We start from the raw sequence: 24,781 nt of genomic DNA, 5'->3' as shown, positions 1-24,781 counted from the left end.
CATCCTGATTCAAAACTTCTTGCTTTTACTGATGGCTAACACGGTACAATACTCTACTGCTACAGCTTTGAGAAGTCATTCAGCAGACTGCAGCTGTAACTGGAAGGGCTGTATTGCAATTTCTTTTCCGAGCCTGAGCACCACCCATGTTAGTTCTGAATGAGTGACATTATGTACTGCCTCAGAAGCAGATGCTGCCACATTCAGAGGATGAATTTATGTGTTCTTCCACTTACTGCACTTCATCAGCCTTTTGAGAAGCTGTGAGGTCTGATCTTTTGACATACAGCACGCTTACACAACATGCACACATTCCAGAATGTATTTTGTAAGAGAATGCATGCAAACACTAGTATGGCAGATGTTAAGCATCCCAGCAATAGTATAAACATAGACAATAGCGACCAAGCAAGCACAAAAACAGTATCTAAAAACAAAAGCTGTAAACTAAATTCAACAAACACTTACCATAAATATCTAATGAAACTGCATGCCTTTCGAAACAAGCATTTCCCAGCAGAAACCCATGATGTGCTACTTGTTTTGTGCACAGATCTTGTGTATGCTTCTAACATGTATTAAATAATAGTAAGTGCATCAGCAAACAGCCCCAGTGCAAGTTTTACTTTAGACCCCCTCATGCACTCTATACCATGCATGTCCACCATGATTTCTTTAATGGTGGACATGCATGGAATAAATGAAATGAATGAAACCATCCAAGGATCTTTGCATATACTGAATCAAAACATATACAATAAAGAGTACCAGTCCATCACCTGACTGACCTAGATTCACTGTGAATTTACAGGCAAGGTCTGACCAATGAAAAGACTGCTCTGGTGCTTTAGACTGGTCATTTTAAATTAAAATTCTCTTCTAGCCCTCTCCAACTTATGCTGATTTAGTCTACACAATATAATTTTCGGATCAATTGTTCAGTTACATCTTTTAAAGAGGAAAGTGTTAGATCCATGCATGGCCACCAGTTGGCATTGAGTTTAGAGAACAGGAATGACAATATAGTTGTACAATTAACTGGAATACTAGTGCCTTTAAACCAATACGTCACAAGGAAACACATACCTCATAACCTTTTGAGATAAAAAAAAAAGAGGGCTACCTTTGAGATGTGCCCTTGTCACACCTCTAATCATACTCCTACCACACCCCTAGGCAAGCATACAACAAAGAATTTATAAGCAAAAACATGGTTTTATATTTCAAACTACTCTGATCTTTTCTATCATCATTAGTCTTCCTTCATATTAGCATTTTAGAATTAAAAATACCAATTTAAAAGGATGGGAATAATGTTTAATGTGAAACACATTGGCCTCAATTCACTAAGCTTTATCAAACACTTTATCGAATGTTTGATAATTTACCTCATGGGTAAAATCTTATTTTGAATTCACTAAGATGTTTTAGGTTTATTGAACGTTTTATAGATAAAATATTCGATAAGTCTATAACACCTTAGTGAATTAAAAATTAGATTTTACCCATGAGGTAAATTATCAAACGTTTGATAAAGTGTTTGATAAAGTTTAGTGAATTGAGGCCATTTAGTAAAAAATATATATTTACAGAGACCTGTACATCAGTCCTGTAAAAGGAACCAATGAAGAGGAACAGGGTGATTTGGTTCTTTAAAGGGACTCCGAGCAGTGCAGAAACTAGGGAAAGATGCATATCATTTTAAAGCTCTTTTTCTCCTCTTTCCAATGATATATAAACCGCCACCCTACGCCTTTTAGTTTTCGCTACTTTTGCGATTGAAAATGCCGCGGACGCGATTTCGATCACGAAAATAGAGAAAACTAAAAGGCATAGGGCGGCGATTTTGGTGTTGCCAGAAAGAGGAGAAAGAGAGCTTTAAAATGATGTCCATCTTTATATAGTTACATTGTATTACACAGGGCGACTTTTTCTCAAAGTCAGCAGCTCCATTCAGCAGAAAAGGTCGCGCTGTGTAATACAATGTAACTATGGAAAGATGGATATCATTTTAAAGCTCTCTTTCTCCTCTTTCTGGCGACACCTAAATCGTCGCCCTACGCCTTTTAGTTTTCTCTATTTTTGCAATCGAAATCGCGGCCGGGGCAATTTCAATAGCAAAAATAGAGAAAACTAAAAGGCGTAGGGTGGCGGTTTATATATCATTGGAAAGAGGAGAAAGAGAGCTTTAAAATGCTATGCTACTTTCCATAGTTTCTGCACTGCTCGGAGTCCCTTTAAGAGGGGCTTTCCATACAGAAAAGTGACAGTTGGGAACTCTGGTTGTTCTTTCTAGATAAAGTGAACCTGTGAGTTAAAAAAAAGAAAAGAAAAGTCAGATACTTACCATGGTTGAGGGAAGCCTTTGGATGATCCAGAAGTCTTTGAGTCTCCTGTACCCCATTGATTCTTGGCAGAAACTTCTTCCTTGCGGCCTCAATCCTGTGGTGGTGCAGTAGTATGGAGCCGCTTTTGCACAGAGGAAAAAGCTGTGCATGAGCAGCTCCGTGCTACTGCCCAGGCCATCTTTCCTGTATTACATGGCCACACTCATACAAGAACGGGAACGTATCCAACTAAACAAGTAATATAAATATAAATATTCAACAAGTCCATCAAACAGTTCAAAAGGTCCCTGGAGTCTGGAGTGGAGGAGGAAAGGAAATCTGTAATAAAAAACTGCTCCTGTGGGGTACTTACCTCTGGATGGGGAAGCCTCATTAGGATCCAAAGGCTTCCCCTTCCAGAGGTAAGTGCCCCCCAGAAGCACCCTCTGGGACCCAGCGCTGGCAGATCCCGAACACCACAAACAGCAATATTTACAATCTGTGCTCCTGCGCAGCCGCAGTATCAGCTTTCCGATCGGGTTCAGGCAGAAATAGCCGACTTTTGTCCTCCACACAACTTTCTTTTGCCCTCCTCTAAAATCATCTCCTTGCATTCACACATACAAGATTTCTCACGTGTTTCACCACTCCTCTGGAATGCCCTATTGGTACTATACACTCACCTAAAGGATTATTAGGAACACCATACTAATACGGTGTTTGACCCCCTTTCACCTTTAGAACTGCCTTAATTCTACGTGGCATTGATTCAACAAGGTGCTGAAAGTATTCTTTAGAAATGTTGGCCCATATTGATAGGATAGCATCTTGCAGTTGATGGAGAATTGTGGGATACACATCCAGGGCACGAAGCTCCCATTCCATCACATCCCAAAGATGCTCTATTGGGCTGAGGGGTGCATATTATTTCGGCGCTGCTCAGTTCGGCGTGGTGAGAGCCGAATGACGGCTCTCACCTCTGCCGCTAAACTCCGAGGCGGTGTTAAATACTATTCCCCCTCCGAGTTGTCGCAACTCGGAGGGAGATGTAATTTAGGGTCTGGCAGCCGCCAGAGCCCCGAATTACCGCTACGCACCCCGCGCAGCATAGCATTGCTGCTATGGAGTGCCCAGTTTCGGCGCTCGGCTCTGAGAGCCACGTGCCGAAATCAGCTGATCCAGGTTTGAGATCTGGTGACTGTGGGGGCCATTTTAGTACAGTGAACTCATTGTCATGTTCAAGAAACCAATTTGAAATTATTTGAGCTTTGTGACATGGTGCATTATCCTGCTGGAAGTAGCCATCAGAGGATGGGTACATGGTGGTCATGAAGAGATGAACATGGTCAGAAACAATGCTCAGATAGCCTATGGCATTTAAACAATGCCCAATTGGCACTAAGGGGCCTAAAGTGTGCCAAGAAAACATCCCCCACACCATTACACCACCTCCATCAGCCTGCAGTGGTAACAAGGCATGATGGATCCATGTTCTCATTATGTTTATGCCAAATTCTGACTATCGAGACTCGTCAGACCAGGCAACATTTTTCCAGTCTTAAACTTCCAATTTTGGAGAGCTCGTGCAAATTGTAGCCTCTTTTTCCTATTTGTAGTGGAGATGAGTGGTACCCGGTGGGGTCTTCTGCAGTTATAGCCCATCCGCCTCAAGGTTGTGCGTGTTGTGGCTTCACAAATGCTTTGCTGCATGCCTCGGTTGTAACGAGTGGTTATTTCAGTCAACAATGCTCTTCTATCAACTTGAATCAGTTGGCCCATTCTCCTCTGACCTCTAGCATCAACAAGGCATTTTCGCCCACAAGACTGCCGCATACTAGATGTTTTTCCCTTTTTACACCATTCTTTGTAACCTCTAGAAATGGTTGTGCATGAAAATCCCAGTAACTGAGCAGATTGTGAACTACTCAGACCGGCCCCTCTGGCTCCAAAAACCATGCCACGCTCAAAATTGCTTAAAGGGACTCTAAGCTCTAACGAAAATCAAAATCTGAACTTACCTGGGGCTTTCTCCAGCCCACCGTAGGTCGGGAGGTCCCTCGACGTCCATCTGGCTCTTCTCCCAGGTCCTGGTCAGAAAGGGCTCCCCGGCGGCTCTTTAAATCACCTTTCTTTCCCATTCTGACATTCAGTTTGGAGTTCAGGAGTTTGTCTTGACCAGGACCACACACCTAAATGCATTAAAGCAACTGCCATGTGATTGGTTGATTAGATCAGGGCTTTTCAACCTTTTCAAAAATTGTACCACTTTTATCGCATGAAATTTTTCAAGTACCACCTGTGATTTTGCAAGATGTCAACAACTCAATAAGTGAAAAAAAACATTAATAAAATATGTACATTTAATAATAACAATACTATTATTTATTAAAGCGCCAACATATTACGCAGTGCTGGCCAATAATTAGGGATACATACAGTGTTAACCAATATTAAACTTAATGGGAAATTTGTGCCCGTTTCTCTGACATCAGTCTTTGCAGTCGTGGCTGGAGAGTGCTTACTGATAAAAGCAAGTCTGATTCCAGCTGAAGACAGTTCCTTTTTTTAGTTTTTATACATGTCACTGACTACACTGTAGATTTTAAAACCCTGATCTAGAACTAGGTCACAAGATAAGAATTGTTTGTACGAACATGGTGAAACACTGATCATGGTTGCCTTTTGGCTGTGCCTTGGAATCAGGTCCAACCAGGAATATAATGCATTTGTAAACTTTTCCAAATATACTATATATAGAAATTGTTCTACAATACCTTGCAGCCTTTCACATTGTCGGGGCACTCACGAACGGCACGTACGAGCCCCTCCTGCCACACGATATGGCAAATAGCCAGCCAGAGAAAGGAAGGAACACTCCTGGAGACCTTGCTGCTCTCCTCCTATTGATTTCCCTCACTTTTCCTTATCTTCACTTAAACACCCTGGCAGACACTTTTATTTTTCATCTCTTTCCCCCCAAGTGGAGGACTGGGACCTTTTGGCCTGGGGGGAAAACTCAAACTAGAGGCCTGATATCATGGCAGCATCAGCCCAAATGACGTCACATACGCACCCCACATCGTATATGCCAGTAGTCACGTGGGGTGAATACAGCAATAACATTCAAGGGATAGTGTGACAGGTAAAGTACAGACTCGGAGGGGGAATAGTATTTAACGGCGCAGGGGATTTTAGTAGCAGCAGGGAGAACCGCCATTCGGCTCACCCTGCGCCCAGCTCACTGGCGGCATAGAAATACTTATGCAGAGAAGGGGAGAAACAGTAAGGAGAGGGGGGGGGGGGGAAAGCTGAAAAAGATGGAAGCAGATATTTGCCTCACCAGAATTGCACTTTTATTTAGCTTTCCTATATGACAAGAAGACACAGTCAGCACTAGGGGAAATGGGGGAAACAAAGGTGAATGAGGGAGGGCTGGTGCACACCAACAGATGTCAGCGATTTGAAAAGCACTTGGCTAATGTTACACTATGAGGGTGTTCTCACAGCAGCATTGTTGTTTTTATCAAAATAACAAACACTGTGCATGTAGCATTTTTTGGAGCGATTCATTCAAAAATCGCTCTTAAAATTGTTTCACAAAAATTGCACTCGCAAATTGCTAGTGATTGCTATTGCGATTTTGGCGTGCACTAGCCCAGAGAGAGAAGTGGAGGGAGACTGAGAATAGCCTGAGATGGAGCAGAGAGCTTATATGTATTGCAGTCCCACATCACACAGAGGCTACTTGCCTGTAATAGGACTCCTGTCCCTGCTGGTCTTTCACACAAGTCAGAAAGCAGCCCTCCTGGAGTCTAGGGACTGTCAAAAACTTTTCAACCTGTTTAACACCTTACACACACATGCAGTCATAACAGTGGGGAGAGACCAGACAGATTTTTTTTCCCACAGACCCTCCAGGCAAGCTCTGTATCATGCTGTGTAGATTTGCCAACTTGCCCTCTCATTGCTCTGTAATTGCACTTTTATCAGCTAGCCTAGTGCTTCACATTGTCTTATACAAAAACAAACATAATTACACCAGGCACTGGACCAGCCCTAAATCACTTTTCCCTTTGACCTCCCCCACCAGCCCAAACTTCCTTTTCATCTCCACAGAGCGTACCACCTGGCCAGACACAACGTACCACTGCTGGTACGCGTACCATAGGTTGAAAAGGTCTGAATTAGATAACTGCATTAATGAGAAATTGAACAGGTGTTCCTAATAATCTTTTAGGTGAGTGTATATAAACATGTTTATCACATTATGCTACATATCACTGGGGATGCTTAAAAGTTCCTACTAAAGGCAGACACAAATTTTAGAGGAGGTCAATAATCAGGGTTTAGCACTGCAGGGCCAGAGTGCTAACCACTCATGCAGATAATTTCGAGGATCAGAGGCTCCCTTGTCTGCAGTTCACACGTTGAACAGCAGATAAGCAGGGGGGAGCTCACCCTCGTTTTTGGGGAACAGCTCTTCCAGTCAGCACCTAAGAAAGGATAAATAGTAATGTGCTGTGTTCTTCTTACGCCAATATTTCAAAGGCAGAGACAATTTTTAGAGGAGGCCATTAATCCGACCAGCATGTTTTGGGTTGCGAGAAGAAACTCCAGAAGACAAGCCAGGTGCGTATGAACGTGGACTGAAATCTGAACCTAGGGGGTCTAGCACTGCATGGCCAGAGTGTTACCAACTATACAGATAAGTTCTAGGACCAGAGGCTCTCTTGTCCGCAGTTCACATGTTGAACAGCAGATAAGCTGGTTGAGTGGAGCTTACCCTTGTTTTGGGGGAAAAGCCCTTCTAGCCAGCACCTGAGAATGGATAAATAGTCAGTGTGCTGTGTTCTTAAGCTGTGATTCTGTTTACCATTGACATCATAATGCAGTAAATCTGACTGAAAGGCATAAATAGTCAAGCTCTAATCCCTGCTATTGAACTTTTGGATATGCAGTATTACTAAATTGTTTGCCTGATTTGATTTTCCAAATTATGCAATTGTCAACTCCAGTGCAAAGCTCTGAGCATGATCAACTGGAGCATTTCATTTCTAAAGTTATTGGTTTCATTTAAAAAAGTTTGGAAGCTGGAAGCAAAAGACCATGTGGCACATTTATGGGACAAGTTTGCATTTACCTATTTCTTTAGCCAACAATTCAGTAACCACTGACAAGGCATTGGCGGAAGGCGCCCACAGACATATATCGATAAAAGGTAATATAATACTAGGAAAGAAGATTATCTTGTTCCTACCTTATAGTAGTGAAACTCACACATAAGGTAGTAGTAAATACTTCATAAATTTTATTGGGGCACAAATGACAACGCGTTTCTCGGCTACAGCCGCTTCCTCAGGTCTAGGGATGTGCCTTTAAATACAAATACAAATGGCAATGTTCAAGATAGACACATAACACTCAGCACCAGTAACCATAAATATAAATATACACGAAATAATCAACAAAACAATAAAATGTGAAATAGCCCATTAAAACATTGATTATGTTGTTGTTTTAATGGGCTATTTCACATTTTATTGTTTTATTGATTATTTTGTGTATATTTATATTTATGGTTACTGGTGCTGAGTGTTATGTGTCTATCTTGAACATTGCCATTTGTATTTGTATTTAAAGGCACATCCATAGACCTGAGGAAGCGGCTGTAGCCGAGAAATGCGTTGTCATTTGTGCCCCAAAAAAATTTATGAAGTATTTACTACTACCTTATGTGTGAGTTTCACTACTATAAGGTAGGAACAAGAGAATCTTCTTTCCTAGTATTATATTACCTTTTAACGATATATGTCCGTGGGCGCCTCCTACCTTCCGCCAATCTCTGTTACCCCTGTATAGGGGAGTGCACACTTGGAGGCTATCCAAGTGGCCAACTTTTTACCTGGAGTTGCGACCAAACTTAACATCGGAAGCAAGGCCGAGTGAGGACGGTACTTCCTCACATGCGAGAAGAGTGGTTGCTTTCTTCAGCAACCTAATTTTGTGAGTATATCACTGTCTTACACACATATCCTGGTGTCCCTTTGATAATACACCAGATCGGGCTCCCGGTCTCCTTGTGTCTTTTTTTGTTTTTCTTTACAAGAATCCACTGAAAGGCAAGCTCTGATTGTGTATGTACATCATATGCTCAGAGCTTGTTGCCGAGAACTCTGAAAGCAGTGCTTTAAAGTACAATTTTGTTTTTTACTTGATAAAAATCAGTTTTTTTTCTATCCTAAATATGCCACCATGTGGCCATTCTGTAGCATCTGCTGCATTCATGAAAACCATACGCCTTACTAAATATAACTTAAAAACAAACTGCCTCTAGCTATACATATTATATACTACTCAACCTCTTGCTTTCTCCCTATTCCTTTAGATTGTAAGCTTGCAAGGGTAGGGCTCTCGCACCCTTTTGTGTCTTGGAATTTGCTATATATTTTGTTTATCATGTTACACTTGGCATTGTAATTGCTGTGTCTACCAATTCTGTACTATGTACCAGTGTCTATATTTTATGTATACCACTGTCTGTATTAGTATGTACCCCATGTTTAGTTTCTTACTCTGTGTAGCACCATGGAATGCTGGAGCTTTATAAATCAATAATAACAAGCATAAACCACCGGTTAAAGGGACACCGAGCTGCGAATAAAAATGAAATTTGGACTTACCTGGGGCTTCCTCCAGTCCCCCGTAGCCCACGAGGTCCCCCGGCATCCTCCTTGTCCCTTCTGTGGTCCTGGTCCCAGCTCCGGTAATCCAGCGACTTTGGCTGAAGTTGCCTGTGCCTGTCATCATAAGAGTCCTGCACATGCGCGGTTCAGTCTTAGAGAACTACGCATGCTCTGGACTTTTACGCTAGCTGGCGTGATGACATGCAGCATGCACACAGGGACTTCAGCCAAAGTTACCAGATTACCAGAGTCGGGACCAGGACAACGGAAGGGACCAGGAGGACGCTGGGGGACCTTGCGGGCTACATGGGGCTAAAGGAAGCCCCAGGTAAGTCCAAATTTCATTTTTATTCACAGCTCTGGGTCCCTTTAAGAAGGGAGTGATACAGAGCCTAAGCCTCTTCTGCCAGGAGACTGCATGTCTCTGCATGCCTTCATTTCCTAGGTGAGTTTTCGGAGGTGGACGAAAGTAGGTAAATTAAAGTGATAATTTTGGAGAGATCCACCTTCACTAAACTTACTAATTTAGCCCACAAGTTTTGGCACACTGACACTCCGGTGCAACATTTTATTGTGGCATCACTGTGGCAGAGCGACATGGATGTTAGAAGACTTACGGTAGATCCAAATGAGGGGATGAATAGGAACAAAAATGCACTCTGACTTATCAGATACAGCAGGATCTCGTTATAGTAAACTCTGATATAGTGGAATATGGAAATATTTTGTCCTGCCTTTCCTGTCTAAAATCAAAATGAAAGCAGATTGTCTGGCCCAATAATACACATCATAACACCCCTTAGCCAATTCATTGATTTATTGCTGCTCATATATAAACCACAAAAAGAAAAACCTACTGAAGTCTTTTTCTTCCTCCAAGTCATATCACCCCCATTTTGTCTTTCAGGCCAGGCTGAAAATCCAGAACTCCCAAAAAGTAGAAACAGATATTCAGTTGCTCATTTTAGTAACTATATAAGCATTGTTATGAAGAGCGAGGAAGGGGGTGGGGGAGGTGACATTGCCAAGAAAATGTTTCATAATATTCCTGGAAATCCACTTTAAGGATTTGTTGACAGTATATTGTGTATTTCAACAAATGCGTTTTCTCACCAAATGAACCATCTGTGTTATTACAGCAATGAGCAGATCCAGAGCAAAGCATATAGAAAGAGCACCCTCTTTTGTCTGGAGTCAAATACTCTGTTACCTACACATAGTTAATCAATAGATGACTATGAAGAAAAACACAGCAGCCAATCTTCCTTCTGGTCATTTCCCCTCTTCCATCCCGAGTCAATGCAACCCAATAGTTTCTTTCCTCAACAGTAGACAATGCAGAGTAGGCCAACACCTCTGCTCTACTCCTCAGCAAAGACCCATGTTTGCATCATATACAGCTGGTGTGAATGTAAGAAAAGGATCCGATCGCCAGGTATTTACCAGAAAGACCATACAACCATCAGTTTTACCCATTGGTGTTCATAAATGTCATTTCCCACTCACCTTAATCAATGAGTGGCTGATAAAAAGTATTTTATAAAAGATCCTTGGAGTTCTGCTGTAGCTATTGTTAACTTTTATAAAACATTTCAGTTAGCAAAAACATGTTCTTCTGTAGTGATGCACCAGTTCTGCAGCCTGACAGAGGACTGGGTACACAGAATTGGTCAGGCAACAACTATCCAACATACTATAGCTGGCACTTGACCTGTGGAGCCTTTTCTACTGCTATTAGGCAAAGTCTTCACTGGCAGTTAAAATTCACTACTTGCAAACACTGTATAATTGTACTTTATTACTAGTGGACCTAAGCCTGTTAATATAGCAGGCTCTAGGCCTTCCTCACAACCCCCCTCCCTTTCCACCCCTGTGACCGGTGCCGCATGTCAGCGCCCGCCTGCGCCCGCCCGCACCCCCTGGCCTCATTCTCCTCCTGCTCTAACTGCTGCCCGCATGTGCGGTATGCAACAGCACGGACACTGGGACACACAGGAGGAGGATTCAGGGACACAGGGGTTTTATTGTATAGGATTATTATTTATTATTATAATGCACTATTATTATAATGCACTTTATATTTGTAGGCCTGCTGTTGACCTTATGGGAGATATAACAAACACGAATAAATGTAAACATGGAAGCAAAGATGCTTTATTTTTCTCTCAAAAGTGGTTTACAGGCAGTTTTCAGTGGGACATTTTTACAGTTCCCATATTGCTGACCTCAAGTGCTGCATGAGGCAATACTGCTGGATCAACTGGGATATGTTAGGCTGCAGGACACAAATGTTATATATATATATATATATATATATATATATATATATATATATATATATATATATATATATATATACACACACATATATATATACATATATACACACACACACATACAACACACACATACATATACATACTAGGTGGGGGCCATGATTTATCGTTACACCCCTGTGGCCTTGATTATACAACATGCTCCTGCTATTTTTTTTAACAACACCATTTAATAATATATAAGTATTTAGTATTAAAGTGGCATTAATAACACTATTTAGTTTCAGAAATGGAACAACTGGCTCTTAAAAGTTCTGAATAAAATTAAACCCTTGACAGTTTAATGGAGAGATCAGATCTAAACTGTACTCTGCTTCTAGCAACAGATGGCAATGGAATGACTTAAGGGGGTGAATAGGTACAACCCTTCTCTGCCTATCTTTGTGGTCAGCTCCAGTCACTGCTGCACTCTGTGACCGTGTCTCTTACACCAGATATATGCTGGACTGGAAGAGCAAATTATGTATAGTTTTTTTTGATTCAGCCCTTCATTAGATGTATCCTGATAAAAGCAAAAATTGCTCAGAGCACAGGAGACTACTGTATGTACACAGGGTATATTCACAAAAGGTCAGAAAACTTTAACAACTAACATAAGTGTTGAACGTGTAAAGAAAGTTACACCATTTAAATAACTTGCTATATAGATTGCGTAAAACCTTACATCATACTGTATTACCTGGTACACACCATGCAATTTTCCCTCAGAAAGGTGGGTCGATAGACATTTTCTGACAGGTCCGATCTTCATTCCGATTGCATTTCTGATCGATTTGTATAGAAGTGATCAGAAAATCGATCAGAAAAACAATCAAAATCAGATCTGATCTGTCCGAAATTATCTATCGACCCATATATCCGACGGAAAATTGCATGGTGTGTACCAGGCATGAGTTTATCAACTTTTTGTGAATATATCTGGCACTGTAAAGCAAGGCCTATTATTCAGTATTTCTTCTTTGGATAAGGTTAGATTGGTCAGGAAAACAAAAGTATAATGTATTCCACTTCTACAGATTTTGTATGCAGATTATGAACAGACGTTAGGATGCCAGAGTTTAAAAATAGACTGTCATCTGTTGTGCAGACTGCAACACCTAAACTAAATGCACTCATTCTTATTCCTTTCCTCTAAGCTCAGACATCACAGGCACTGCCGTGCATCAGTAAACTGCTTCAGATATCTCTTCTATGTATTTATCCATATCTAGTCTATATGTTCATATTATAAGCACAATGTAGTCATTTGTTTAAAATACTTAAAAGTATAAACATGTCTCGCTTGTAAGTAAAAAGAACCTTGCACTAACTTCTTATATCTATAGGTACAGTATATAGCACTTCACTGGTAAAATAGCACTATAAAATTACCTTTTACTACATAATCATATACATATTGTGAAACTTTAGTTTTAAGCCAAAACTCTTATTTCGTTGTTGGATATAGTGGAAATACAGAACATACTTTCTATGAACCCATTTGGGAGAGAACAGCAAGCCCACAAAATTCTAACTCTTATTTCGTTGTTGGATACAGTGGGAAAACAGAACATACTTTCTATCAAGCCCACAGAATTCTACTGCTAAGAGGAAGGTGAAATGCGGCATTGGACTTTTCTGCAAACTTAGTCGCTGGACATAATGGCAAATCCACACAACTCTATTGTTAGGTCTGTTGACTCTTATAGAAACATGGACACTGAACATAACGGCAAGTCCACACAACTCTATTTCTAATGGGAGACAGATCTATTTCAGAAATGAACAGGACTATGGAAATATTGCTGCACATAATGGCAAACACTCTATTGCTAATGTTGGACAAGTATATAGCAGCCTGTTCAGCAGTAGCAGATTTGTGTGGGCTTGCCATTATGTTCAAAGCTCAAGTTCACATAAGAGTTCTGTCCAATGCTGTAATAGACCTGTCCCCCATAAGGAATAGAGTTGTGTGGGCTTGCCATTATGTTCAGAGCCCAGGTTTCCATAAGAGTCCTGTCCTATTCTGCAATAGACCTGGTCCCCTCAGCAATAGAGTTGTGTGGGCTTGCCGTTATGTTCAGCTCCTATTTTTCTATAAGAATCCTGTCCAACATCACAATAGAAATGCCCTCCATTAGTAATGGAAATGTATGGGCTTGCCGTTATGCCGTTATGTTCTGCACTTAAGCTTCCCTAAGGGTCCTGTCCTCTTCCGCAATAGACCTGACCCCGTTCGCATTAGAGTTCTGTGGGCTTGCTGTTATGTTCAGTGCCCAAGTTTCCCTAAGAGTCCCGCCCACTTCTGCATCTGCAATAGACCTGTCCCCCATTCGCAATATAGTTCTGTGGGCTTGTAGAGAAATTTTGGGTTTCACAAAAGATAAAAATTGCACTGCCGATATAGAAAGGTAATGCTGATAATTACATAGCGGACACCCAGATTTCTGAATGGGCACCTTTTTGCTGCAATTTACATTGAAAGTAATGAGGTGACCTTTTACAGAGGTAGTGTATATACGCTCAAATTACCTATTTTGCCCATGATTGTTGGCATCTTACACAAAGAGTAGGATAATGCAGCATTCATTTTAACCTTGTTTTATTGTAAATCTTGAGAATTTTAATTAAGTAAAAAAAAAAAATATTACAGTAGTCTTGGGATATTTTGCACTATTTGTGCTTTATAGTGGTTTCTCAGCAGTTCTACAAATCCCTAAAAGTGGATTATGTGCACACACACGACCGCAATGTGGGCAATTCTTTCTTTTTGATGGCAGAATCACTTGGTAATCATTGAGATGACTGGGGAGGATGACCTGTTTGCATGCATTCATACGTGCTTACTAAAGTGGGAGGGACATCTATTGGCTAAATAGTAAAATTACACCTACATACATCCCATTAAATAAAAATAAATCAAATACCCCGTTAATTGACCCTTTACCTCCCCCCTATAGTTACCAAAATAAAACACTTTTATATAAAAAAGTGACATTTCAAAAAAATATATAATAGTTACCTTAGGGACTTTACTTTTTTAATATGTATGTCATGAGGGTATATTACTGTTATTTTTGCAAATATGGGCTTGTAATTAGTGACGGATGCCAAACCGAAACATACCTTTATTTCCAAATAAAATATTCACACCATACATTGTACTAGGAACTCATTTTGAACGTTGTAATACCCGGGACAAATAAAATGTGTGGGTTTCATCTACGGTAGCACGTTTTATTTTAACACTATAATGGCCGAAAACTGAGAAATAATTCATTTTTTTATTTTTCTGTTACTATTCATGTTGAAATGCATTTAGAATAAAATCATCATTCTTAACAAAAAGTAACACCCAAAGAAAACCTAATTGGTGGAGAAAAAAACAACATATAGATAATTTTGTTGTACTAAGTAGTGAAAGTTATTGGCAAATTAAAGGGGGAAGCACTGAAATGTTAAAATTGCTCTGGTCCATAAGGGGAAAAAATCTTTAGTGGTGAACTAGTTAAAGCACCACAGGTGCAGGAATTGTCAAGGATCAGTAGTGTGATCATGTTTTAGAAAATAGATGTTTTCATTCAAAATCACAGTTGTGATAGTGCAAACTAAGACCATGTTCTTAATAAGGCACTGTCACACACAGAAGGTTGAGAAATAGTTTTGAATGCAAGAAGAGATATTTGTCTATCCCAGAAGCACAATGAAATCATTGAGTCCAAATGAAAATTATGCATAAAACATTCTGACTTCGGCATCATTTGTCTCCTGTTCCGCATTGGCAGTTTTCCAAGTAATTTTTCTTGTTGCCTCAATCACACCTTTTACTATTCAAACTTACCAAAACGTCTGCAGAATACACCAAAGGTAGCACTTTCTTCCACCACACGAAGGTCAGCCAGAAGAGACAGCTCAAGGCCCCCAGCTACTGCATAACCACTGACAGCAGCAATCACTGGCTTGGAAAACTGCATCCTGCTGGGCCCCTAAAGAGAAATATAGTGTCAGTAAATACATACTGTACATTACTTATTTGAGTTCAAGAAAAAACAACTAGGAAAGTAGTCCCCAATAGGTGAGCTGCACCACACAATTATATAATCAATTTACAAATCCTCTGCATAGACAATAATGGGTACAGTACAAAATGTAAAACCAATCAATTAAAACTGAATAAGAAAAACCTTCAACATTTGCTATGGTGGAGGAAACAAAATACCAGCGCTCTGATGTAAAAAATAGTGAACCATTCTGACTACTAATACAGCCTGTTATAAGGGGGATTATGTCATCATTATTATTGTCTAAATAAAGTATTTGTATAGTGGTTATATAATTGTGTGGTGCAGCCTATGCATTTGGGACCGCTTTCCTTGTTGTTTTCATGTACATTTTATTGTCTTTGGGCATTGCACACCGGGAGGACTTTTTGCACGTGCGAAACCATACTTAATTGGCTATTATTTCAGTTCAAGAATAATGCAAAAACATATTATACACTCACCTAAAGGATTATTAGGAACACCATACAAATACGGTGTTAGACCCCCTTTCGCCTTCAGAACTGCCTTAATCCTTAATTCTATGTGGCATTGATTCAACAAGGTGCTGAAAGCATTCTTTAGAAATGTTGGCCCATATTGATAGGACAGCATCTTGCAGTTGATGGAGTTTTGTGGGATGCACATCCAGAGCACGAAGCTCCCGTTCCATCACATCCCAAAGATGCTCTATTGGGTTGAGATCTGGAGATTGTGGGGGCCATTTCATTGTCATGTTCAAGAACCCAATTTGAAATGATTCGAGCTTTGTGACATGGTGCATTATCCTTCTGGAAGTAGCCATCAGAGGATGGGTACATGGTGGTCATGAAGGGATGGACATGGTCAGAAACGATGCTCAGGTAGCCTATGGCATTTAAACGATGCCCAGTTGGCACTAAGGGGCCTAAAGTGTGCCAAGAAAACATCCCCCACACCATTACACCACCACCAGCCTGCACAATGGTAACAAGGCATGATGGATACATGCATAATATATTGGCGCTTTATAAATACAATAAATAATAATAATAATAATAATAATACATGTTCTCATTCTGTTTACACCAAATTCTGACTATCAAGACTCATCAGACCAGGTAACATTTTTCCAGTCTTCAACTGTCCAATTTTGGTGAGCTCGTGCAAATTGTAGCCTCTTTTACCTATTTGTAGAGGAGATGAGTGGTACCTGGTGGGGTCTTCTGCTCTTGTAGCCCATCTGCCTCAAGGTTGTGCCTCAAGGCCCATTCTCCTCTGACCTCTAGCATCAACAAGGCATTTTCACCCACAGGACTGGTGCATACTGGATGTTTTTGTGCGTAAAAATGGTTGTGCGTGAAAATCCCAGTAACTGAGCAGATTGTGAAAAACTCAGACCGGCCCCTCTGGCACCAACAACCATGCCACGCTGAAAATTGCTTAAATCACCTTTCTTTCCCATTCTGACATTCAGTTTGGGGTTCAGGAGATTGTCTTGACCAGGACCACACCCTTAAATGCATTGAAGCAACTGCCAAGTGATTGGTTGATTAGATAATTGCATTTATGAGAAATTGAACAGGTGTTGCTAATAATCCTTTAGGTGAGTGTAAACAACTTAATTTTTGAATAATTCCATTTAAAGAGACTCCGTAACAAAAATTGCATCCTGTTTTTTATCATCCTACAAGTTCCAAAAGCTATTCTAATGTGTTCTGGCTTACTGCAGCACGTTCTACTATCACCATCTCTGTAATAAATCAACGTATCTCTCTCTTGTCAGACTTGTCAGGCCTGTGTCTGGAAGGCTGCCAAGTTCTTCAGTGTTGTGGTTCTGCTATGAACTCCCCCTTTCAGGCCCCTCTCTGCACACTGCCTGTGTGATATGTAGATTAGAGCAGATTCTCTCTTCTCTTTTACAAGCTGGATAAATCCTCCTCTGAGCTGGCTGGGCTTTCACATACTGAGGAATTACATACAGGCACAGCTGTCTGCACTCTGCAGGAAGAAATAGCCTGACACTTCAGTGGAAGATAGCTGCAGGGGGAAAGAAACACACAAATGATCTCTTGAGATTCAAAAGGATGGCTGTATACAGCCTGCTTGTGTATGGATGTATTTTTTATGTGTGGACATACTGTACATCAATCTACTTCCTGTTTTGGTGGCCATTTTGTTTGTTTATAAACAAACTTTTTAAAACTGTTTTAACCACTTTTAATGCGGCGAGGAGCGGCGAAATTGTGACAGAGGGTAATAGGAGATGTCCCCTAACGCACTGGCATGTTTACTTTTGTGCGATTTTAACAATACAGATTCTCTTTAAGATGGTTTGCGTACCATAGGTCCAGGTCCTTTAGTTACATCCAGTTCCATGGATAGAGAACTTGCATTGCGAGCTACTTCTTTCAGATCAAAGCCAGCACAAAAATTTCCTCCTACAGAATTTAAGAACAGATATTATTTAAATGTCACATGCAGTTTTCTCTTACCCGTCTCTGCCAAGCGTCCTGAAGCAAACATTCCAAGCTGGACAAATGACAGCTGGACGAGTGACTGACTGCTCAGAAACTAGTACCTACCTCAAGTCCTCAGACTAATTTGCATTACCCCCTGCACTTGGTAAATAGTGTGTATTTACTGTTATTATTAATGCAAGAACACCAAAATACTAGACATGTGATACAGCATTTCTAAACTAGTGCATACAATTGAGGTTTCCATTGATTTTCTGAATGTACACATATGCACAACAGCATTTCTGACCAACTGGCTTTTAGTAAATTACTGATTTATGTGTAGCGCGTGCATGGCAGCATGCGTAGCAGCATGTGCTCCAAATAATACAATTATGCGTCATGTCCCTCAAATTACATAATTAAGTAACCTTTCTTTAAATGATGTACACAGGTATTATCAGCATGGTTAACATAATATCAACACAATTAGTAACATAGTTCAGCAACATAACTCCAAACAACATAATTAGGCAGCAAGTCCCCCGAATGAAATCAAAACTCCCAAATGTCAATTTGGCAACATAACTTCAGATTTAAATAATTAGATACCATGTTTAATAATGTAATTTAGGTGGCACGACTCCCCCAAATAACATAATTAGGCATGAGGGGCCTGATGTATTAAAGTACAGTAAAGGTACGTTTATTGCTATGGTAATCCGCGTTACCCTGTTCGTTACCATAGCAGCATGCATGTTAACCCCGTAAAGCACGTGGTGTTAATGGGTCAATGGCCAGTGTTTCCCTTGCGCTAGTAACGGTAAAATTGTTGTGCACTCCCAGCGCATGGCAACTTTACTGTAGATTTGAGCCCAAACAAAATGATTAGACCCTCAATAACTTTTAGCAGAAAGTGAATGCCCACCACTGACAATGAATCTTCTTTATTTTACTTTGGATATGCGATCACCTGGATAAATGAGTAGCTTCACACAAATTAATATATCTTGCTGCATGCGGGGAAAAAAAAAACAGTTTTGTAGTATTAGTAAATATCTAGAGTTTAAAATTAATAATAATGCTGCAGAATTTCTCTAAGTGGCAAAGATGGAGGGGACAGTCGGCACAAGCCATTAATTGTAATATGTAGGTATGCAAAGTGTATAACACACTATTCAAGTCCGTGCATAAAAAGACATACCAATGTGGGTAAAAGGTGCTGGGAGCTGGGCACAGATAGCCTGACGACCGTTTTGTGAAACATGCTTCTTCCAAGGCTGTAACAAGTGGGTGGGAGCAGCATTTCCGACTATATGCGTCACCAAGGCATGATCATACCACGTCTTTGGAATGGCTCTGCCTCCCTGAACCTTGCCCTGGTTGCCATGTTTACGAACCCCTGCTTGGCTCGGCAACTGCTCAGGCAAGCAGTTAAATCAATGTGCTGCCTCTTCTGGCATAATCATCAGATTATAAATCCACTATTTTGACACTAACCATTACAACAATCATATTACATTACGCATTCCAATACACCAGATGCATAAAATACAAGAAGGGGCACATGAAAAATACAGCGTTGGTCAAGCCCACAACAAATTTCCGCTCATAATCATGGATCCAAAAAACAGGGCCAATCCATGTAATCATTTAAGTCCAAAGGGCTCATAGCATCACTGCGTAAAATCAGCAATGTTTCTTCTCTTAAAGGCTTTTTTGACCTGTCTCCCCCTCTAGACAGAGCGGGGACATGCAGTATACCAGCAAAACTCAATCTGACAGGGACTATCAGAATCCCTCTAACATAGTGCCAACGGACTTTCCTCTATTTCATTTGTAATATTTCTAAGTGGAAACACATTTATATTGTTATGGCCCTAAAATAATTTTGCATTTCAGAAGGCTGTTTTAATTAGATCTTCACAAGTTTTTTTTTTTTTTCCCCCAACAACTGACTCCTGGGTCAGCTTGTGAAACAGTTGTTTTGACAAATATGTGTGGGGTCTGAGACACTAGTTTTATAACATTGTGCAAAAAGTATGAGACACGCAAATTCCTTTAAGAATGCAACGGCTTGAATATCAAGTGTTCAGATAATCAGAGAAATCTCTACGATAGTGGAAACTTGAACACAAATTAAAAATGGATGGAAGCAGTCTGCAGGCAACAATTATTCAAACCCCGAAATGCATAAACGCTCCTAATTATCTACTCTATAATGTACATCCAGTATTGCTTAACACTAAAAGATGAGAAAATGGAAGACATTTCTCACAAATGGGGAAAAAGTCATTTTGCTAAGTTTCTGCAGTAGTGAAACACTGGTGGATCTACAAGCTGCCACCCCTCTCTTATTAGCTGGAACTGGAAAAAAGGTAGTCTAACGGTTATGTCCAGGTTCTGTTTGCTTTCAGTTCAATAACTAGCTTGTTCCTGCTACATACACTATTGTTTTATCACAATACAGAAATACATTAGAAGTGACAGCCTGTTTAAATCAATAGGCTCATTCGCATCTAATGCATCAGTGGAAAAAAGAACTGACAGTATACAGCATTCTATAAACTAATCAAAGGATGTAGGTATTATTATTTTTTATTTAGTATTTATATTAGGATGACATCTTCCACAGTACTATACAAAGTACATATACATGTCTTTTCGAGGAGGTCCCAAACTAATCTCTACCATAGTTATACTGTATGTCCATTGTAGTCTAGGGCCAATTTAGGGGTAAGCCAATTAACTAATCCATATGTTTTTGAGATGTGGAAGGAAATGGGAATGCCCAGAGAAAACCCACGCCAGCCAGGACTTTCATACCTGTTTTCTTGGCATTTTCTTTATCAAGAAAATGTCACTTATCACTGAATAAATTGGTGCAAATGGGAATGTCACTAATAGTACATACATTGCTCAGTGTTGCAGCCATTGGTTGGTAAAAATGTCAGTGTCTCACAGGCAATGGATGTCTTTAAAACCTTCTCATAATAGTAAGCTATACAAAGTAGTGCTTTTCCAAGCAAAAGGTGACAGTAGGGGGATATAAAGCACGCTGGCCACTGAAGCTCGCACTGCAAGCTTTGAGAAAGAGCTGGGCCCATACCTGATAAGCCATGAAATTAAGGTCTGACTTGAATACAAGTCGACCCCTATACTTTTATTTAGTGAGTCAGGCCTAAATTTCTAGACTTATAGTCGAGTAAATAAGGTAGCTGGCAGCTGTGTTGGCTAATATGCTGCTAGATAATTCCTTATACGTTAGTTGCTTCCATTTGCTAAAATAGCTTCAACTTTTTGAGTCAATGAAGATCTGCATTATAGGAAAATAATCTGTGTAGCCCTACTGGCAACACACCATACAATCTGACTGTACTAGCTTCATACAGTCTTACTGTAGCAAAAGGGCCTACCTTTAATTTATAACCCATCTGCTGGAATTCATATTACATAGATGTTGGATAATTTTACAATCCGTTTATAATCACATTGCATGATGTTAAAGTAGCCTGGCAGGTGCTCTACGCTGTCTATTAATATGAGAGCAGAGCTCTGAAGTAAAGTAGTATGGCCCCATTTCTACTTCCTTTATGAAATTTAAGGTTACTAAATGGTGGAATACTTGCTAATCAAGGAGAAAATGTGAATATGATATCACTCTATTCTGTCACAGAAACAACATCATAGTACAAGAAACTGAGCCAATGTGTTGGGCAACAGCCAGCTCATTCGCAACTGCTCTACTAGAGGGCTCTCAGCACTGAGGATTCCTATTATGTCCAACCTTTACTGGAACCAGGGGCTGGCAGGGATCTTGCTAGCTGCTAATCCCAGTTAGAAAGGAATTTCTAGTGGAGTTCTACTACTGTGTACTGGTGACATAAAGTTAAGCATTAGATCCGATTTATTAAAAGGAGAGAACATAAATGATCCAAAATTTTGGATTATATTTGCTAAAACCTGTCTGCGATTAGGTAACAACATAAAATGGTAATACAACCTCAGTACAGTGCTGTCCAAGCTTAAAAGAGGTGTATGGTAAAGATCATTTCAGCCTAGATACATGGAGGATCAGAATGGAGGTGGCCACACAGAACAGAGTTTTGTCTCAGCTCCACAGCTCTCCCATTGTGCGCCCAAGCTTTCCAGGGCCTCCGATGGACCACAAGAGAAAGGGAAGAGGGATATCACAGGCAGTTCATGCTGGTCCATTTATGTTTTCCACTGTTTCCCAACTTTAGTGATTAACCACTATCCTTAATATATATGTTACGGCCAGAACCCAAAGTCCAGCCACTTAGGGTTCTGGCCGGTCAGAACTGAAAGGGGCCGTCTCACTGCAGCCAATATCAGAAATGAATGAAGATTTCCGGATTCCCAACAGCAATAGTGAGAGAAATTAAGCTGGCTTCTCAGCTCTGGCTCCACCCGCTGCCCCCTTCCTATTCAGCTCTGGCAGCCGAGGACATGCATGTCCCCCAGAGTCGTTCGTAGCGGCAGTGATTCCTGCCGTTCGTTCCTGTAGAGAGGGTGCTGGCAGAAGCAAAGTCTGCAGCCTTCCTGCTCTGCTTCCCAGCTGCTATGAACGACTCTGGGGGAATTGCGTGTGTCCCCTGCCAGAACTGAATAGGAGGTGGGCAGCAAGAGGAGCAAGAGCTGACTTCATTTCTTTCACTATTGCCGCTGGAAATCTTCATTCATTTCTGATATTGGCTGCAGTGGCACAGCCACTTCTAGTTTTGGCTGTTTGAGTATCTGAAAAAGTGTGGCCAGGGGTTAGTTAAATTACTGATCAAGAGAAAAAATGGCCGCTTAGACTAGGAAAGTAGGTGGATTCTATTAAATTAAAACTAGACGCAGTTAAACACACAGAAGACTACAAAAAAAAATCAGAGCAGGTAGAGGAATTTTTAAAAAAAGGGAAATAGTGAGTGATAAACAAAAGCAGTATAACCGGGATGTTGAGGCATATTCCAACCAGTCCGCTTTTAGGTAGCAGAAGAAAAAAAATCATTAAACCCCCTGAACAAGTGGATGTACACACTGGGGGCATACAGCCAGAGCCCCGAAATCAGGGGGCCCAACCGCAGGGCAGAGGATGGGGTATACCATCCCATAATGGGGGGGGGGGGGCTATGGAGGGGGGAGGGGTAGAGTCCCTCATACCACCCCCAGACAAGTCTATACACCTCGTAGGACTACAAGCCCAACACCCCAGACCACAATATAGGTGCAGACCGGAGGGTGTTTATGGTGGGTACACACCCCCTAGAAATGGGTACGGACGACCTGAGTATCGGGTGCCCACATACAGTAGATACCTCCCTTTACAACAAGAACAGGGGGACATAGAGAGGGATTTTTTAGGGAGAGGTTACCCATGCAACTGCCCAGAGAGAGAGAGAGAGAGAGAGAGAGAGAGAGAGAGTTACCATGCTCAATCATTTCACACCCCGGGAAAAGCCAGAAAACGCAGAGCAGACGGGAATGCAGAGCAGGCAGAAGAGTACAAAAGGCTAAGGAACTGGTAGGGGATCTTTAATTTAAGCAAAGTCCAACTGGGCAGAGCTGAGCTCAGAATATTGGATAAAGGACTTAAGTTCGCATTCCGAAAAAATATTAATAAATTCAATGCATATGTGGATGCGCACAAATTTATTAGAAAACGTAATTTGAGGAGATACTTCCTAGACAAGGAGGGTCCAACCACTAAAGCTAATGCCACTACTTGTGATGTGTTTAAACACACTAAGATCAAAATGAATTCCACCTTTAACTCACAGTATAATCAGAGTCAGAATTCTATTGAGGTGTTCAAGAAATTAATATTAGAGGATATTGATAGGATTAAGGTGAAAAGGTTGCCGAACCACTCCAAAGACATGCAGAAACTATTGAAAGCGAATGATCTGGTGATCTGATCTTTGGATAAAAGGGGGGGGGGGGGGAGTGGTCATACTGGATACAGATAAATATTTTTCCAAACTGGATAGGATTGTACTTGATGGGAACACATATCAGGAACTGAATGGTAACCCAGTGGGGGGCTTTAAGAATGAACTAGTTGCCATCCTCAAAAGGGGCCTGATGAAGGGAATACTAACAGATCAGGACTATGCGTACCTCATACCGTCCGCCCCAAAAACCCCTGTGATATACCAGATATAAAGACCTCATAAACCCACCGGGGAGGCCTATAATTAACGGAGTGGGCTATTCAACCTGTCCGATATCCCGCCGGATCGATTCCGCGCTCGGTACCGGCGGGGAGATCAAAGGGAGCAAACAAAACGCTGATTAGCGGCGCCCGCGGGGACGAGCGGGAATCGATCCACGCACGCGCGGACGAGCGGTGACGCGCTGGCTCGATACAGGTGCATTCTCGAGCCGTGTATGCCCAGCATAACGCACAGGGTTGGGGAATACTTAGATTTTTTTTGCAACCATTGGTTAAAAGGTTACCGTATGTGTTGTTTGATACCAAACACACTTTGCAAACCCTTAAAGAAGTGGTACTCACGTCTGATGCAGTGCTTGGCACAGCAGATGTGAGCTCCCTTTACACGAACATACCACACCAGGGTGGGATTGAGGCAGCTAGATACTATCTAGAGATGGAGAAGGAGATTGACCATGATCAGGTCACCTTCCTCCTAGAGCTGTTGGAGTTTGCCTTGTCAAGATACTATTTTTGGTATAGGGGTTAATATTATCTACAGCAGTTCGGATGTGCGATGGGGGCCTCATTTGCACCCTCATTAGCGAATTTCTATATGGCAAGGTGGGAGGAGAGAGCTATTGGAGAAGGATCCCAAAACATTCTACTATGGAGGAGGTATATAGATGACCTCTTGGTCATCTATAGAGGGTATACGGACACCTTTCAGGCCTATATATCCCACATAAATACCCTAACTACTAACATCAAACTCACATTGGAATGTGATGTAAATACTGTCCATTTTTTAGATTTGG

The 24,781-nt window shown here is 41.0% G+C and overlaps 1 protein-coding gene across 2 annotated transcripts in view; it reads right to left on the bottom strand.

Moving 5' to 3' along the window:
• LOC137518691 (enoyl-CoA hydratase EchA19-like) overlaps positions 1 to 24,781 on the bottom strand; it is a 100,247-nt gene that overhangs the window by 22,980 nt on the left and 52,486 nt on the right. For both annotated transcript variants that reach the window (XM_068236862.1, XM_068236863.1), the window contains 2 exons: positions 17,688 to 17,785; positions 15,167 to 15,311 (listed from right to left, as the gene is read on the bottom strand). In XM_068236862.1, the coding sequence (XP_068092963.1) occupies positions 15,167 to 15,311; positions 17,688 to 17,785 (243 nt within the window). The remainder of the gene's footprint in view (positions 1 to 15,166; positions 15,312 to 17,687; positions 17,786 to 24,781) is intronic.

Source organism: Hyperolius riggenbachi, chromosome 5 (assembly GCF_040937935.1).
Source record: "Hyperolius riggenbachi isolate aHypRig1 chromosome 5, aHypRig1.pri, whole genome shotgun sequence".
NCBI classification, from domain to species: Eukaryota; Metazoa; Chordata; class Amphibia; order Anura; family Hyperoliidae; genus Hyperolius; species Hyperolius riggenbachi.
This window is presented reverse-complemented; position numbering and strand designations above follow the sequence as displayed.